The 18,631-nt window shown below is 44.3% G+C and overlaps 1 protein-coding gene across 1 annotated transcript in view; it reads right to left on the bottom strand.

Annotated features, from left to right (window-relative positions):
- Nucleotides 1-10,369: 10,369 nt before the first annotated feature.
- Nucleotides 10,370-18,631, bottom strand: part of LOC137097485 (aldehyde oxidase 3-like) — a 51,349-nt gene continuing 43,087 nt past the window's right edge. Inside the window, exons 32-35 of the mRNA XM_067470596.1 lie at nt 16,419-16,484; nt 14,370-14,558; nt 12,755-12,922; nt 10,370-12,209 (exon numbers count right to left, since the gene is read on the bottom strand). Of these exons, the coding sequence (XP_067326697.1) occupies nt 12,156-12,209; nt 12,755-12,922; nt 14,370-14,558; nt 16,419-16,484 (477 nt within the window). The 3' untranslated portion in view covers nt 10,370-12,155. The remainder of the gene's footprint in view (nt 12,210-12,754; nt 12,923-14,369; nt 14,559-16,418; nt 16,485-18,631) is intronic.

Genomic DNA, 18,631 nt, shown 5'->3' with positions numbered 1-18,631 from the left:
GATGGGTAGGAAAGCTGAATGCTCATGAGGAGACCAAGGTCTATTATCTGACTTTGCAGTTACGTCCTTGCTTTCCCACATTGTTGGCATGGTATTACCGGAGGTCTCCATGAACCTCCCTGTGATGGATCCATCTCAGTTTAGTAACGTGTTGACATGGGTGGCATTAACCACTTAGTATGCTTTTTGGAGATGTTACTGGATGCTGCCAATCATAAGTTCAGAAAAGGTGTAAATTAAAGATCAATGCTACTTCTTCTGTACATGGCAATTAACACAGGATGCTGCTGTACTCAACACACGGATGTAGCTACTAACTACATGTCAGTGAGGGAAAATTATTAAGAGCCCTAGTAAGTTTCCATAGTGGTACAGGTCTCCAACCCAGTCTCCAACATCATAGTCTGACACTCAATGTACTACACCAGGGGTCCTCAAACTAAGGCCCGAGGGCCAGATACGGCCATCCAAGGTCATTTAACCGGCCCTCACTCAGGGTCCACCTAAGTCTGAAACGACTTGAAAGCACACAACAACAACAACAATCCCATCTCATTAGCCAAATGCAGGCTCACACTTCCCAATGATATACTAATATATATTTGTTAAACTTGTTCTTCATTTTCATGATTGTATTGTTTAAAGGGTTTTTTTGCACAACAAATAAGATATGTGCAGTGTGCGTTTTTTTCAAATTATAATCCGGCCCCCCAACAGTTTGAGGGACTCTGACTTGGCCCTCTGTTTAGAAAGTTTGCGGAGCCCTGATTTACAATATTTATGTTCCACCCTTCCCATCCCAAAGGGGAATCAGAGCAGCTGTACTACACCATGCTGGCTCTCTTGTATCCTGTTTGTAAAATCCTGAAAACCTTTATTGTGCATTTAGAATTCCTTGTCTATACAGGAAGCTCCCACTTCATTTTCTAATCAAATTACTGAAGAAAAGAAATATTGTACTCACCTTTTTGCCATTGACAAAAAAGACAAGCTCATCAGATTGCTGAAGGCAAGCCATTCTTCTTTAAAAGTACAGAAGCTGTCAAAGATGATAAGGAGAGCAAGCAAATGAACTCTACAGTTGCTTCCAGCACCAGATCAATGTGTTACTCTGTATTTCTCAGATGGGAGTGAAAGATAAAAGAGGTGGGGAGGAGGAGCCAGGTTGGAATCACTTGGAACCTTTTGCAGCATCCAACACTTGGCTGAGAGCACGGCAGCTTGTTTGGAGATAAGCTAAAGTTTCCAAATCTGATGGCAATGCATAGTATGTTGCACAGTTAATACAAAACTAGATCTACAAGGCAGGCAGCCCTGCCTTCTACAATGCTAATCTCAAAATTGCTATAAACTGACATACAAGGGGCAATTTATCCATATGGTCAAAGAGTAGCCTTTCTCCTGCTTTTTCAAACAAATGTGCAATATATGAACGAGATAGGAGCTTCCCTGTTCCAGTCTTTGAAACTGAATGGCCATTGGGTTGTTGTAGGTTTTTTCGGGCTATATGGCCATGTTCTAGAGGCATTCTCTCCTAACGTTTCACCTGCATCTATGGCAAGCACCCTCAGAGGTAGAGAGGTGAGCCATTCTTCAGGCAGTCCCTTCCAGAAAAAGGTGTAGCCTACTTTTTCTTCCTTCAGCTGTCCCTCTCCTGCTCTTCGGGTCTCCTGAAGGGCTGCTATGTTGATATGAAAGTGTCCCAGCTCTCTTGCAATGATGAAAGTTCTGTGTTCGGGGTATTCACTGTCAGTGTTGTCCATCAGTGTCCGTATGTTCCATGTTCCGAAGTTCATTTTTCTTTTTTGGCCGTGGGGTGGTGACCCCACTGGGCGTGTCCGTCCAGTCAGGGATAAGAGAGGCAGACTATGTTTAGGGCACCTTTTCTAGCCCTTTCCCCATGTGGGTTGAGCAGAGTGGATCCTCAAAAGGGCTGCTCAGTCATGGATACAGCTGCCAAACTACTCAACTGCCTCAGATCTTGAGGTAGAACGACTGAGTCCGTATCCACTGCCCATGTGCCAGTCTGTGACTAGGAGCTTCCAGATTTCATAGTCCTGCCCCTGTCGCCATGCACCGATCGCCATGGGATTTTTTTTGGTTTGTTTTTATTTTTCTTGGAAGATATCTGTGCATGTGTTTTTAATGTGTGGAGGTCGGTTCACAGCCAGTCAACACACAGTCTTCACAGAGTGAGGTCCCATCTAGTGGTATGGTTAACACAACGGTCGTGGCTTCTCAAGCTGTTGCAGCCTTCTTCCACCTTCACAGCTGTTGTAACATGTACCATGTTATCCTCTGCCTGCTCTGCCATTGAGATCTTTGGGTCTTCAGATTGTGCTTGGTCTGGAACCTCCCCTGTGGCCACTCCTGGGAGTGCCTGACTCCACTGGCTGTGACCGCAGGCTCATTGGAACACATAAGTCCCCTCACCATAACAAGGTGACAATCCATTGAGGGGGTGACACTTTGCTTGACAACAGTACATGTGAAAGATATCTTGGAATTTTAGGACTAATTTATTTATTTATTTATTTATTTGATGCACTTATTAACCGCCATTCTCAGCCCATAAGGGCGACTCATGGCGGTGTACAGTACACATAAAAGACAATTACAAAAAAGCCAGTTTCAACAACATATAAACTATACAACAATTACAGACTACACTAAAAATCCGCTTCGTCTCTTAGTGGAATCATAGCCAGTCTCATATTCCTTGTTCCATTCCAGTTCTCATTACCGTATTGTTTAGCACTTAATTAAATGCCCTCTCGAACAGCCATGTCTTAAGGCTTTTTCGAAAGGACATGAGGGAAGGCGCCTGTCTGATGTGTGCAGGGAGAGTGTTCCACAGCCGGGGGGCCACCACCGAGAAGGCCCTCTCCCTCGTCCCCGCCAGCCGTGCCTGTGAGGCAGGCGGGATCGAGAGAAGGGCCTCCCCAGACGATCTCAAGGTCCTCGTGGGCTCGTAGGCCAAGATGCGGTCGGAAAGGTATTTTGGGCCGGAACCGTTTAGGGCTTTGTAGGCCAAAACCAGCACCTTGAATTGGGTCCGGTAGCAAATCGGCAGCCAGTGGAGCTGGGACAACAAGGGCGTTGTGTGCTCCCTGCCACCCGCTCCAGTTAGTAACATGGCTGCCGCGCGCTGAACCAGCTGAAGCTTCCGGGCCGTCTTCAAGGGCAGCCCCACGTAGAGAGCATTGCAGTAGTCCAGGCGGGATGTGACAAGAGCGTGTACCACCGTGGCCAAGTCAGACTTCCCGAGATACGGGCGCAGCTGGCGCACGAGCCTGAGCTGTGCAAATGCTCCCCTGGTCACCGCTGAAACCTGGGGGTCCAGGCTCAACGATGAGTCCAGGGTAACACCCAAGCTGCGAACCTGCGCCTTCAAGGGGAGTGCGACCCCGTCCAGCACAGGCTGTAACCCTATACCCCGTTCGGCCTTGCGACTGACCAGGAGTACCTCTGTCTTGTCTGGATTTAGTTTCAGTTTGTTCGCCCTCATCCAGACCGTTACAGCGGCCAGGCACCGGTTCAGGACCTCGACAGCCTCCTTAGTAGCAGGTGGGAAGGAGTGACAGAGTTGGACATCATCTGCGTACAGATGACACCGCACCCCGAAACTCCGGATGATCTCACCCAGCGGCTTCATGTAGATATTAAACAGCATGGGGGACAGTATGGAACCCTGTGGCACCCCACAAGTCAAAGGTTGTGGTGCGGAACAGGAGTCCCCCAATAACACCTTCTGGGTGCGGCCCTCCAGAAATGACTGGAGCCACTGCAGAGCAGTGCCCCCAAGACCCATTTCCGCAAGGCGCCCCAGAAGGATACCGTGGTCGACGGTATCGAAGGCCGCTGAGAGGTCCAGGAGCACCAACAGGGACACACTCCCCCTGTCTAGCTCCCGGCGCAGATCATCCACTAAGGCGACCAAGACCGTCTCGGTACCATGCCCCGGTCTGAAACCAGACTGTGCCGGATCCAGATAATCCGTGTCTCTCAAGAATACCTGGAGTTGTGAGGCCACCACGCTTTCCATGACTTTGCCCAAGAAGGGGAGATTGGAAACAGGCCGAAAGTTGTCTAATTTAGTGGGCTTCTTCAACAGCGGCTTCTTCAACAGCGGCTTTATGATAGCCTGTTTTAGGCTCGCTGGAATCTTGCCTTCCCGAAGGGAGGCATTCACCACCACTGTTACCCACTCAGCCAATCCCCCTCTGGCCTCCCTCAGAAGCCAGGATGGGCAGGGGTCTAGGATGGATGTGGTGGGCCTCATTCCTCCAAGTATCTTGTCCACATCCTCGGGTTTCACAAACTGAAAAGAATCCATCAAAATAGGACAAGCAGGTGCTCTTGTTACATTCTCGGAGTCTGCATCTAACGCGGCGTCCAGCCCAGAACGGATCAAGGCGACTTTGTCTGCAAAGAACCGAGCAAATGCTTCACAGCGCGCGACCGAATTGTCAGGGCTCCCACCTGCAGTGGTGGGAGTTAAAAGACCTCTGACAATCCGAAACAACTCCGCCGGACGGTTCTTTGCAGACGCAATAGTGGCCGCAAAGAAAGTTTTCTTTGCGGCCTTTATTGCCGCGGCATATGCCCTAAGAAAGGACACAAACCGTGCTCGGTTTGATTCGCTCGGATCCGAATGCCACACGCTCTCTAGTTCCCTCTTCCTTCGCTTCATCACTGCCAGCTCCTCAGTAAACCAAGGGGCTGGTTTAGCTCGGCTACTTGAGAGGGGACGTTCTGGAGCAATCATGTCAATAGCCCTGGCCATTTCCCCATTCCAGAGAGCCACCAAGGCTTCGACATGGTCACCTACCGAGGTGGCGGGAAAATCCCCAAGAGCCGTCAGGAATCCATTCGGATCCATCAGCCTCCTGGGGCGGACCATCTTAATAGGTCCTCCACCTTTGCAGAGGTTAGGGGGCGCAGTGAGCCTAAATCTGATCAGGAAGTGGTCGGTCCATGGCAACGGAGAGATGGACAGCTCCTCCACCCCGCCACCCTGTTCCCATCCCTGGCAGAAAACCAAATCCAATGTGTGTCCAGCACAGTGGGTGGGGCCAGATATTTGTTGGGACAGCCCCATGGTTGCCATGGCAGACATGAAGTCCTGAGCCGCACCTGTGAGGGTCGCCTCGGCATGGATGTTGAAGTCTCCCAGCACAAGGAGCTGTTGAGACTTCAACGCCAGGCTCGAGACCACCCCCGCTAGCTCAGGTAGGGAGACTGTAGTGCAGCGAGGTGGACGGTACACTAACAGAATCCCTATTCTGTCCCGGTCACCCACCCTCAGGTAGACGCTTTCAAAATTTGCGGTCTGCGGGATGGGGCACCTGGTCAGATGGATGGAATCTCTATAGACCACTGCGACCCCGCCTCCCCGCCCTCCGGATCTCGGTTGGTGCTGCACGGAGAAGCCTGGAGGACAAAGCTGGGTCAGATTTACTCCTCCAGCTTCATCCAACCAGGTCTCCGTGATGCACGCCAGATCTGCCCGCTCATCCAGGATTAGATACTGGATCCAGGTCGTTTTTCCATTGACAGATCTGGCGTTCAACAGCACCACCTTCAGTCCAGAGAGTCCGCTCACCTGGTTACACCAATTTACCTTAGGAGACCGAGTTGGAATTGTTAATGTTTTGGATAAATGGGCCGAATTTGAGGTCTCCTTTTCCCGCATCTCCTCCTTCCCACCACGACCTCTATGGGGGCCCCTCGGCTAGTGGAACACCTCCCCTCCTCCATGCCGCAGTTCCTGACCAGGGTCTTAATCTCTATTTCATCAGATGTTTGAAATGTTGGCGTTTTTTCTTGCCAATTACTTTGGTCTTCTTTGTCCCCCCTCCCTTCCTCATTGTTCTTCACAGGCTCCAGCCCACTTCCTCCCCTGCTTCTTCCACCAGTCAATAGTATCAGAGACAGTATACATAGGAGGGTGGGGGACCACATGGATGGGAACAATACACTTCGGTAGATGGTAAATACAGATGGTAAACGTTCAACCGCAAAATAGGGTGGTCCCTAGAGTGCTAGAGTCTTAAGTGCAACAGTAGTAACAGTAGCAAAATCCACGGCTACAAGGGTAGTTCTTAAAGTGCAGGAACTTAAAGTGCGACAAGATATTAAAGTGCAACAAGCCCAAAACTTGGCCCTCAATGCTACTAAAGTGCGGCAGGGGGACTCGGGGAAGGGACAAAGTGCAAAAACAGTTGGCGACAGAGGCAGGCGCCTTTAAGGCTGCGCAATTCAGCTGAACTGCAATCCATTTTCGGTATCCAAATTTTGTCGGACTCATGGATCTGTTTTTGCAAGCTTCCCAACAATGACCAGGGTCTGAAAACCTTTTTTAAGTCCACAGCTGAAAACCTTTTTTAAGTCCATATGCAATGGGTGGGTGGGTGGGGAGGTGTTCCCAGGCTCCCCTTTTAGGGCTTTTTGTATGAAAATGGCTGCACTTGGAGGACACATCTACTACTTTAACATTTGGCTCACCCACTGATTTTTTAGGAAATTCTTAACTTTCTAGAAATAAAAAGTCCTCTTTGTGGGGAGAAGGGTGGGGTAGAAATGAAATAAATAAATAAAACCTTTGGAGATACAGATCTTCCCTTCCAATCCTGCTACTCCCTAATAGCTCCGAGGCAATATTCATATAAGATAGACAGCATTTTGTGGATTTAGACTTTCCCTTCCAATCCTGCTACTCCCTAGTCTGTTTAACTTTATTTTTCAACTGTTTTAGAAGTGTTTAGAAATTGGGGGTGGGTGGGATGATATCCTTAGTGGACCATACATTGAATATGAGCCAACAATGTGATACAGCAGCTTAGTCTGCTGAACATATGCACTAAATCGAGTAGCTACCCTGATTATAGAATTTATAGTAGTTTCCCTTTGTTTTGTTTAGACTGAGTACAACTGTGTCTTTTGCCTCCTTCTAATACATTTCCGTCATTCTATTACTCACAAACATGACTGGGAATTCATCATTGTGCACGACAAAGCAAATGAAATTAGTTGTGAAAAGAAATCCATTTTCATATAATCAGAGTGTGATAATGTGCAAGCCACATGATTCCATTTTGTAAGCAAATGCATAAACGGGAAGGTGTGAAGTACTGCTAATTACAGGACCTATTATTGGCACACCCATATGCTTTATGAATTTTAGTCTGTGGTACATCAAAGTTGTTAATGGCAAGACACATCATGAAATTGTAGCATGCCCCCCCCCCCCCCCCGGTTTATCACAAATTACAATGTCTCATGTGAATAAATGTTCTGCTTACAGTGCGATTTGACAAATTGTTTCATGTTCTTTTTTTGTTATCTTAATGCGCCTACTGCCAGAGTTGCAGAAAATATTGCATAGCAAAGCTGCATATTACTTGGGATAGGGAAACTCAAAAAAGGGGTTGTGATTTTTAAATACATGCCATATTTCTTTCTTTTATATTTTGTCTGTTTTCCTTTGTTCTTTTTTAATTTTCAACTAGCCGCCCCCTTCCACGCGTTGTTGTGGCCCACATGGGGGTTCTGTGTGGGAGGTTTGGCCCAATTCTATCGTTGGTGGGATTCAGAATGCTCTGTGATTGTAGGTGAACTATAAATCCCAGCAACTACAACTCCCAAGTGTCAAGATTCTATTTTCCCCAAACTTCACCAGTGTTCACATTTGGGCATATTGAGTATTCTTGTAGAATTGGTCCAGATCCATCATTGTTTGAGTCCTCAGTGATCTCTGGATGTAGGTGAACTACAACACCAAAACCAAAGGACACTGCCCACCAAACCCTTCCAGTATTTTCTGTTGGTCATGGGAGAACTGTGTGCCGAGTTTGGTTTAATTCCATCGTTGGAGGGGTTCAGAATGTTCTTTGATTGTTGGTGAACTATAAATCCCAGCAACTACAACTCCCAAATGACAAAATCAATTTTTTTAGTATCATTATAGTATCTTTGAGTGAAGGACATACATTGGGTTGTTAGGTGTCTTGTGTCCAAATTTGGTGTCAATTCGTCCAGTGGTTTTTGAATTCTGTTAATCCCACAAACGAACATTACATTTTTATTTATATAGACTAGCATGGGGGCCCAGCAGTGTCCGAGTTATTTTACAAAGGCATTGTTTTGACTGTGCTCCAAGTTTACTCTGGATCCAAAGTCAGCTAGGTTCAGTGGATGTGGGTGAACTACAACTCCCATATGCAAGTCCCATCACTCATGGTTCATTCTCCTCCAAACGGCAAATGGAAATAGCTTGCAGAACCGAATATCATCATGAAAAGAACCTGAAAATGTGTCCCGCATAAACATCATTAACACAGCTAATCTGGCAATGTCAGTGGATTCAACCAGTTGCAGAAAATGTTTTGTTTGACTGATATGGGAAGTTATAGTATCTTTAATTGTTTGATAGATCCTGGATTCAATTATACAGAGTGTTATTTGATAAGAGCACACTGGAGATAAAGTCTGCTTTTTTTTTGTTCACCATGCACATCACTATCTTCACTAATAGTAGTTTTTTAAGAGTTTCAAGCAAGGATATGAGGTTTATCAGCAAGAGCCAGGTCATGACTAACCACCAAGTACGATACTTTCAGTGCATTCTCGGTATTTGTTTTTGCATGATATATATTATTCTGTATGAACTGCATGGAGTTTGCCACGGTTTCTTTTGAAATAATCTGTGGTTTTATTTGTGAAGTCAGGATGAGTTTCGAAATGCCGTTGAAGCTTGGCAGGGAACATAGAACTTTTGGGCAAAACCTTGTGACATATCACAGACTGTGGATGTGCCCATCAGCAAACTCAGTGAATCACATGTTCAAATATCAATCATAATACTTTTGTGTTTTACTTCCTTTTGGTACCTCTTCACGAGGCATCGTTGACTCTGAAGCAGGATCATGTGTAGCATTTTCTGAACTCAAGCCCAAGGAATTTGCACTATCTTCTTCGAAAGTAAGCTTAGAGCTGTTGTTATTCCTCTTTGACTGAGTAGTGGTTGATGGCGGATGACTCTCATGTCTTACAGATGAGCCACAGTTCCATTTCAACAAAAGTTTAGCAGCTAACAAGAGGAGGAGAAGAAGGAAGGGGAAGGGGAAGAGGCAGTAGTGGCAGCAGCAGCAAAAATCTCGGGGCTAAGGTCTCTTTCAAGATTGTCCTTGGTTTGGCTTTCTGGTTGGAGCAGGAGGGAGAAATGGCTGCCAGAAGAACCAATGAGTATACTCTCTCCAGACTTTTTAAAAAGGGATGGAATGATCTTATTAAAAATCTTAGGCGATCCCTTGTAGCCCGAGGATGATGGTCCTCCAAGTGTAGTGTCTTGGTAGTGTGTCCATAGGTGGTTGTGGAGCCCTATTCTTGATCCACATGTAGTGAGGACATTGGCTTCCAGGTGGAAGCTGGTCCCAGTTGGCTTGATGCACTTTCCTCTTGGCACATTTCTCCCTCCATTCCTGCCTCTTCAAATTCTGCAGCACTGCTGGTCATAGCTGACCTCCAGTTAGAGCACTCAAGGACCAAGGCTTCCCAGTTCTCTCTGTTTATGCCACCGTTTTTAAGGTTGGCTTTAAGCCCATTTTTAAATCTCTTTTCCTGCCCACCAACATTCTGTTTCCTGTTCTTGAATAGTAACTGCTTTGGGAGATGGTGATTAGGCATTCGGACAATGTGGCCAATCCAGTGGAGTTTAAAAATAAAATGCAACCAACCACCTAACCTGACAGCCAATGCAATAGATGCAATGGGGCCGGGGGGAGGGGGAGGGCTGTAGGCAGAGAACGGTTTGGCAGCTCCAAACTTTAATTTCCCTGCATTCCTTTGGGGCCTTAGGGGAGATTCCCTGAAATCTTCCTCCTTGCCATGTATTCTTTTAATACCCAAAGCGCCCTCAGTATTATTGCTCCCCGGCTAATGAAGGTCCGGCTCAGTTTTCTTCCAACCCTCCTCTCTCTCCTTTTAAAATTTCTTCTGCCTTTTAAACACATTTATTGCCTGACTGATTCGCTTGGCTTGAATGCTTCTAGCTTTGCTCCTGTGATCTCTGTTTGCAATTTCTGAGCTCAGCTTTTTTGCTTTTCCGCAGTGACCTGCTCCTGCCATTTAATACGCTCCTAGGGACAGATCCAGGGTGGCTGTCCATTGGATGCATACACATATCCAGCAGCCTGGAGAAGAGGAAAGGAGGGAAGCAGCATAGCGGCACAGCATTTTGACTACGGAGTCCCAAGAGCACCACAGAGCACACTTTGGGAACCTCTAGTCTACTCTGTCTAGCTAGGTCTTTAATCACAACATCACAATTGATCTGAAAGTTTAGTCTTAAATTAATTTAGACAAACTATTTAGGAGCTTCATTAATGATAATTTTATTTAAAATGCAGACAATAGTTCCTCTAATTGTACAAAAAAATTTTTAATGGATACATAGAAGGTGTGTGAGTGAGGCTTCAAAAGGAAAAATACGAATGAATTGAGGCAGAAAAGCTGATTAATCAAAATACCACAATTAATCCTCTCACATAAATTGAATCAGAATCTAACTACTTGTTTCAAATAAAAGACAAGACTAGAGGAATTGGAGTTACCCAAATTTAAACAGTACACAAATGCATATTTTAATGAAAATAATAACGAAAATTCTAAACTTTTTGGTAAAATGGCTGAAAGAGAACAGGACATAAATTCATTTCTTCTGTTAGATCAATCAAAAAACTCTAAAATGACAACCCCAGATATTACCAAAGAATTTCAGGAGATTTAGACTGAGCCTTCTTCTACATAGTTTATAGGCACTCATGATAGTACTAAGGACCTCATCACATTGTACTTTTCCAGCATCCTAGGATTCTTCCAGGAATTCAAAGTTCAAAGGAGTGTGAGAATAGCTAACAAGAAGGAGGCCAGAGGCCAAAAAAATGCCTTCATGTTTTGCAAAGGATATTAAGCAGTGTGTTTGAGACCAAACCTTTGTAATAGAAACTTTTCGTTTAACCAAGAACTTGCCTTTGCTGGTCTGGATTATCTTGCAGTTCTTGTGTTCATGTTTTCAGGACTTTGTCATGTACTCTTGGGTTTTTGCTTTGCTGGTGCCTTTTTGGATTAATCTTCAAAATGCTATTTTATATTGATCTTTTGGAACATTACCTTTGCTTTTAAGAACTTTTTACCTTTTATTTTTAATAAACTATAAAGACTTCTGGCTGTGTGCAGTTTGGTATTTTCAGCAAGGTGAATCTACTCTGAGGTGTGACAGGCCCACTCACTGTCACTGTGATTGTGAAGGATTTATTGTAATTTTATATTGCTTATTGTATTTTATGTTTTATGTATTTTTATTATGCTGTTGTTTTGTGCTTTGATTTTATTTTATTTTATTGTATTGTGTTGTTGGCCTCATGTAAGCCGCCCTGAGTCCCCATTGGGGAGATGGTGGCAGGGTATAAATAAAGATGATGATGATGATGATGATGATGATTATTATTATTATTATTAAGATTTGTGCCAATAGATGCCAGTCATCTTCCATTTTCTTTCCCAAAGATACCAAACAAGGTTGTCCACTATCATTCTTGCCATTTGCTCTAGTGAAGGAACCTGTGTTTACTGCAGTTAGAAACAATCTGGACATCAGAGACCCAGACATGAATAACCAAAGGCAAAACATAGTATTTCTGCAGAATGTTTTGATTTTCCCTCAAAATCCAGAACTCTCCCCCTTGGTTAGTTGTTTGTTAAATTGTACAGCCTAACATACAAAAAATGCACTCTGAAATATATCAGACAATGTTACCCTTTTGTCTGCCTCACCTGCACCTGCTTGATAACTATCTTGTTCATTAGTTCCCTCTCCCACCCCATGGCTTTATGGTTTTCAGTAAAATATATTCCTAGTAATGTATAATGTCATTGCATTAAAGGTTCCCTGAAGAATTCAATTTTCATTATTTACACCACCGTTCAAATCACTAGTATAAGGAAGATTGTTTTGGTTCTTCATACATGGAATCAACAACTTACTAAAGATGCAATCCTATGCACAGGTTGTTTTGTGTGTGTGCAGGAACCAATGGGACCTAGTTCAGAGTAAAACAATAACCTCACACGTTTTGAGACCGAAACACAGAGCACTAGTCCACTTGGATCTCCCATGGCTCATAGGTCCCCGGGATGTCCCTTGGAATCTAAAGAGGAAAGAAAAAGGGAGATTGTCTTAAAGCATGGTTGCATGTTAAGGCATACAATTATCTGCTGCAGAACATATATTTATAGCATACACCAGTGACTGGTAGGAGGCCTGAAAGAATAAGCACAAGAAATGCCCCAGAAATAGACATGGAAAGATATTTGCAAGTTAATTTGAAGTATTTCCATACACATCTCTTGAAACTTGATTTTTAACGTGTCCAGCAGGCATTTAGGGAAGGATAAGGGACATGCTGCTAGGGAAGTATGTGGGGGATTTGGGGTGGGGGGTGGAGGTTGTGAGTTTTAAAGGCTATTTTAAGTGTATTTATTTCATTTTACTTTTTTACCTTAATCTATGCCGTATTATTTAATTGTTTTTTAATTTTTGTACTGCACTTTTGAAATTATGATCGAAGTATGGGATTGTAAGCTGTCTTGAGTCCCGTATAAGTAAAGTGTATAAATAAAACCAATAAATATTAGAGAAATTAAATAAAGCAAAAATTATTGAGAAAGGATTTTTGTAAGAGAAAGTTTTTACCATCTCAGTAAAGCGATCAGCACAGGCCATGCGAATCCTCTCTACATTCAGAGGGCTATTCAAGGTGAAATTTCGATTTAGTCCTCGCTCTTTCCGGGCAGCAGCCACTGCATCCCTTATAGCAAAAAACACCGAGGATCCAAGGAACACTCCGGCTTCTCCCATACCCTGTAGGAAGATAGGAGACACGTAGGAAAAAGAGGGGGAAATGTATTACTTCTAGATGTGCAATCATTCGTGTTTAGGCCCTAAAAGTTTCTGAGCAGGGATTTGAACGCTAGCTTCTCAGAGTCAAACAGGCCATGGCACCAAGTCGGCTCTGAGATAAATTTGATTATATAGTCTTCCCTCACTTATTTCAGGGGTTATGTTCCAGGACCAGAGTGAAAAACCGCAAAATAGGGACGCCCCCTTCCCTTCCCTCTTCACCCTCTTTACCTTCATTTTCCTCCTTCTCGTCACCACCTGGGCTTTCTGCCCCGGTGGCGTCCACTAGGAGGAAAACCGGTCGGACCAAACTCGGCACACATAACCCCCATGAACCCCTTTACATCCTGGTGCGGTTTGGGGGAGGTGGACCATGGATTATGGAATTTGTAGTACTTTCAAACGGATGGTTTCCAGGGACCACTGTGGCCCCCCAACAAAGACCGATAAATGCCAAACTTGGCACACCAAGCCCCCATGACCCACTCTACATCCTACTGTGGTTTGGAGGAGGGCAGACCATGGATAATGGGACTTGGAAGTACCTCCACTCGCTTTCCGGGACTGCTGCGACCCTCATCCAATGACTGAATAAGACCAAACTTGGCACACATAACTGCCATGACCCCTTTTACATTCTGGACAAGGACAAGAGGGATCCTCTCCCCTCTGCAGGAGCCTACCGTATACCATGCAGCTGTGGCCAAGTCTACAAAGGGACCACCAAATGCAGCAGCATTGCCCAAACACAAATTAAGGAACATGAAAGGCACTGCAGACTAATTCAACCTGAGAAGTCAGCCATAGCAGAGCACTCGATGAACCAACCTGGACACAGCATATTATGTGAGAACACAGAAATGCTGGACCACTCCAGCAACCACCATGTCAGACTACACAGAGAAGCCATTAAAATCCCTAAGCATGTGGACGATTTCAACAGAAAGCAAAAAACCATAAAAATGAACAAAATCTGGCTACCAGTACTAAAAAACTTTCAAATTATAACAGTAAATGAAGAACAAAACTCACACACAGGGGAACTCCAGAGAAGAAACAATCAGGAATAGCTAATCACCTCTCAACAAAGAATTCCCCCAGCCAGTAACAGGGCACACCTAAAACTGTCAGGCCACAAAATGCTAATCAAGGTGGCCAACTGAAACATTCACACCTAGGTCCAACAGACAAGAATTCGTTCTCCCACCCTGGACTTTCCACAGATATATAAACCCAATTTTCCTAGTTTCCAACAGACCTCACAACCTCTGAGGATGCCTGCCACAGATGCAGGTGAAATGTCAGGAGAGAATGCTTCTAGAACATGGCCATAGAGCCTGAAAAACCCACAACAACCCAGAAGAAACATTCAAGAACATTGCATCATGCACAGACCAAATTTCTTTACCCTGGAGGAGTAGATTGCAATTGGGTTTCTGGAATTTGGCAGCAAGTAGATTCTAAAGTGTTCTGGGACATCGCAGACAGCAGGAATTTTATATGTATCTGGACCCAGTGTGTACAGCTCTCCTTCAGGAGAAAACTTCAATTCTTCCATGGTGTAAAGTCCAAGTCCTTGAATAAATCCACCTTCGATCTAAGAGGGAAAAATGTCTTAATTCTCCTTTTTCTAATATAATTTTACTAGGACATCAAAACTTTATAATTATTTCTTAGGCTGTTGTCCCATATATATTTGCAAACATATTTCATTGGGAGCATTCAGCTGAAATGATAAACCAGGCTCTATGGCTTCGCATGGATGTCCCAGTGCACTGGCTCATATTTTCTGATTGTTTCTATTGGCACTTAAGTGGCTAAAAACAATTGATTTTGGTCTATGGTTTGCTTCTTCTGATATCCAAATGCAACAGTGGCTATATGTTGGACGTGCTTCTCCAAGAAGCCAGAGAAGAAAACCTTAAAACAGACATAAAATTTAAGCCACGCTTCTGCAATGCCAGTATACAATAAGGGACAACCCATAGCCTTTGGATTGTTTAGCCATCTGCAGTACAAGCAGGGATGATTGGACATTAGGTTTGTTTCCCAAAGCAATTCAGTTGAATCCCATGATGCCAGGGTGCAAAAGCCTGGGCACTGGTTGGTTGGAGTACAGACATACATGGGTTACACTATTAAGCTAATCCTTCCTAGATGCCTCCATGCTTGCCTTCAATCTGGCCAACAGCGCAGTGGGACAGGGGAGATGTCACAAAGGCAAGCACAGAGTGATCCCATAAGTCCTTGTCTATATCCATCCTAGGGAGAATGAAAAAGACTCAGAGGAGAGTGGCAGTGCAGCAGGGAATAATTTCTTCCATTCTTACTGGCTACTTTGTTAAAAGGGCACAACTGCATCTGAGATATTTGCTTTTTACAGGGGTCTTGTGCAAGCAGAGTCCTCCTCCACCCTTTCCTCTTTTTCTCTTTTCCCCATTAAATTTCTGACAGTGGCTCCTTGAGGAAAAACTCAGCAGGTACTCATGACTAGCTCCCATTCTCTTTTGTTCTTCATTCTCTCGGTTCATGTGTGTGTGTGCATACACACACACACACACACAAATACAAGTATTTCAAAATCTGAAAAAAATCAAAATTGGAAAAACTTCTGATCTCAAGCATTGCAAGGCCCTTCCACACATGCCCTAAAATGCAGAAGAAAATGGGATAAAAAAAAGGGGGGGGGGTATGTGCACTAATTCAGATTAGCAACTGAAAAACACATGTTAAAAAGGTTAACTTAAAACCCCAAAATGCACATACTCAAATGACTGTATATCCCTTCAGTCAAGGAAAACCCTAGCATGGACTGCTTTAGTGCATGTGAGCATTTTATAATAACGAAGCAGCCGATCTGGGCTATAAATAAATGGAGTCATGGACACACAGGTAGCTAAATGAAAGCACAATTGGAAAGCAACAAGAACTCTCTGCGAGCATTCCTTTGTGAAATTAAACAGAGCTTCATTTTACAGTAAGGTGAGGAGAGATAATAAGAAATCTGCTTGCGTGTACTTTTCGATATTTGCATGAGCACATATGAGGTCCGGCACATCCTGGAGCGTCAATAAAAAAGTAAACCCTGCTGGATGTTCCCGGTCCATCTTGCGGATTTCTAAAATCCACTACAAAAGATGGTGTCATGACAGTATGGGACCATTTACTGGGACTGACAGGTCTGGGTCTGAACTTGTGTCAGGTTCCACAATTTTTTGCCCCACTTATTTGTCCCGTATTTTGACACTGTCTTGAAGCTCCCCTCATTCCTGAAAGGCTATTTTCTTGTCCAGAAAGTGGCCAAGCTTCCTACTCCACATATAAATGATTCAAGGCTTCTGGGAAGAAATACTGAATTAAATGCAAGTGGAGTATAGCTCTTTGATTTCTCAGGAAAACTGAGCTATTTGCTCAGAATGAGTATAAATGTGTGCATGCATAACTCATGGTTACATACCTGGCCTATGTCTATAGCTGGATTGATGCTGAAAGAGGCATCGATGACAATGTCTGTGCGGATGTTCTGTTGCAGAAATAAACTGTCATGAGCACATTTATAGTAAAAAAAAAACCCCAACATTATTTCATTTGCTTCTTTGTAACATGTGTACCTTGTCTTCCCTTCAAGGCAGTAAACATGGTTTTCTGTTCTTCCTTTTTATCTTCACAATAACTCTATGAAGTACCATATCTATTTATGCATAAGTCGAGGGTAGGTTTCAGGATCAAAATGAAGGATTTTGATATGGCTTGTGAATAAGTCGAGGGTCATTCCACAGTGAAGGGAAAATGCCAGTACTGTCTTAGGGAGGTAGCCACCACTTCCATTCCCCTGCCCAGACATTCAAAAGCCCAAAAGTTGTACCATGTTGGAGACAGTTCAAGGGATCTGTGCTTGTTTTAGGTTCTCCTGGGACAGACTAAACTCTTGCTTTTCACCACTCTCCTTAGAGAAGAGGGAAAGATAAACATTAAGGTAGAATACTTATAAAGACTTAAAATAAAGACTTAAAATAAAATAAACTAGTCCACATTTTAGTTTCTTTTAAACTAAAATGTCTAGGGTTATACATGAGTATAGACAGTAAGTCAGGCTATGTGAAGTGAGTGGCCCATCTGTATTGCATTATGTGGCTCATGATTGGATTTTACAAATCCTAGTCCCCAATTCTAGCCAACCACTAGACCAGGCCCGCACAACATATGCAGAACCCTAGCAATTTGAAAAGAGTAATGTGAGTGATAAATAGGTACCGCTTTGGCGGGAAGGTAAAAGGCCAGGCACAGGAAGGCGTCTGTGGACAACAGGCTCCTTGGCATGGAAAAATGAAAGAACAGCACCTTCTCATGGCCGGAGTCGAGCACAGCCTCCAGATGCCAGAGATGTAAAAAGATGGGAATCCTTTCCCTCTGTTTATGTACTGTCTGTCTTTATGTCCCGCAAAGAGCTTCCCTGCAGCCCCCAGAAGGCAGGAAGGGAAAGGGTTGATCAGCAAAGAGAAGCCCACCCCCTTTGCCAGCTCCACACCATTCCCATGGGAACAGCATGAGGCTGGTGAAGGGGCAAAGGGACTGGGCTTCCCCTTTGCCAGTTGGCCCTTTGCATGGCTGCCCAACCCTTTGCCAGCCTTGCACCAGTGAACATTAGGCAGGGCAAATAGGTGGTCACATGATGAGTTGCAGCCAATTTATTTATTCATTTATTTACAGCAGGGGTCCTCAAACTAAGGCCCGGGGGGGGGGGGGATACGGCCCTTCAAGGTCATTTACCTGGCCCTTGCTCAGGGTGAACCAAAGACTGAAACGACTTGAAAGCACACAACAACAACAACAACAATCCTATCTCCTCAGCTAAAAGCAGGCCCACACTTCCCACTGAATTACTGATAAGTTTATATTTGTTAATTTTTTTCTTCATTTTAATTATTATATTGTTTTAAAGTGTTTTTTGCACTACAAATAAGATATGTGCAGTGTGCATAGGAATTCATTCATGCTTTTTTCAAATTATAATCCGGCCCTCCAACAGTTTGAGGGACTCTGACCTCGTCCTTTTTAAAAAAAAGTTTGAGGAGCCCTGATTTACAATATTTATGTCCCGCCCTTCCCATCCCAAAGGGGAATCAGAGCGGCTTACAGAACGCACATATGGCAAACATTCAATGCTGATTATACAATTAATAACGACAAACAACGCAAACAGAGGTAAAGGCAGTTTTTCCCATCTTGTTTCTGATATCTTGGAGGTTGTGCTCGACTCCGGTCATGGGGTGTGCTATCACTCCATCTTCCCTGCGGAGGAGCTATAATGTCTTTAAGGGTGTCTTTATTATCTCCCTGCTAAAAGTGGTACCTATTTTGTCTACTTTCATATCTGCTTTCAACCTACTAGGTGGCCAGGTGAGCTGGGGCTAACGGAGGGTGTTCACCCCGACCCAGGTTTGAACTGCCAACCTTTGGATTAGCAGGATTTTTCTGCAATGCAGCGATTTAGGCTGCTGTGCTAAGCCTGGCTCCCCAATCATGATTAAGCATAGGAGGGAGGAGGAATACCTTCTACTCAAGTGCTAACTATGATGCCATTGCTAAGAGATTCCCTTCCAGGGAAATCCTAAAAAGCAGCACTACTACTGTCAGAATAGCCTCTTGTTTCACAAAGGCATGCTATCC

This window comes from Anolis sagrei, chromosome 1 (assembly GCF_037176765.1).
Source record: "Anolis sagrei isolate rAnoSag1 chromosome 1, rAnoSag1.mat, whole genome shotgun sequence".
NCBI classification, from domain to species: Eukaryota; Metazoa; Chordata; class Lepidosauria; order Squamata; family Dactyloidae; genus Anolis; species Anolis sagrei.
This window is presented reverse-complemented; position numbering and strand designations above follow the sequence as displayed.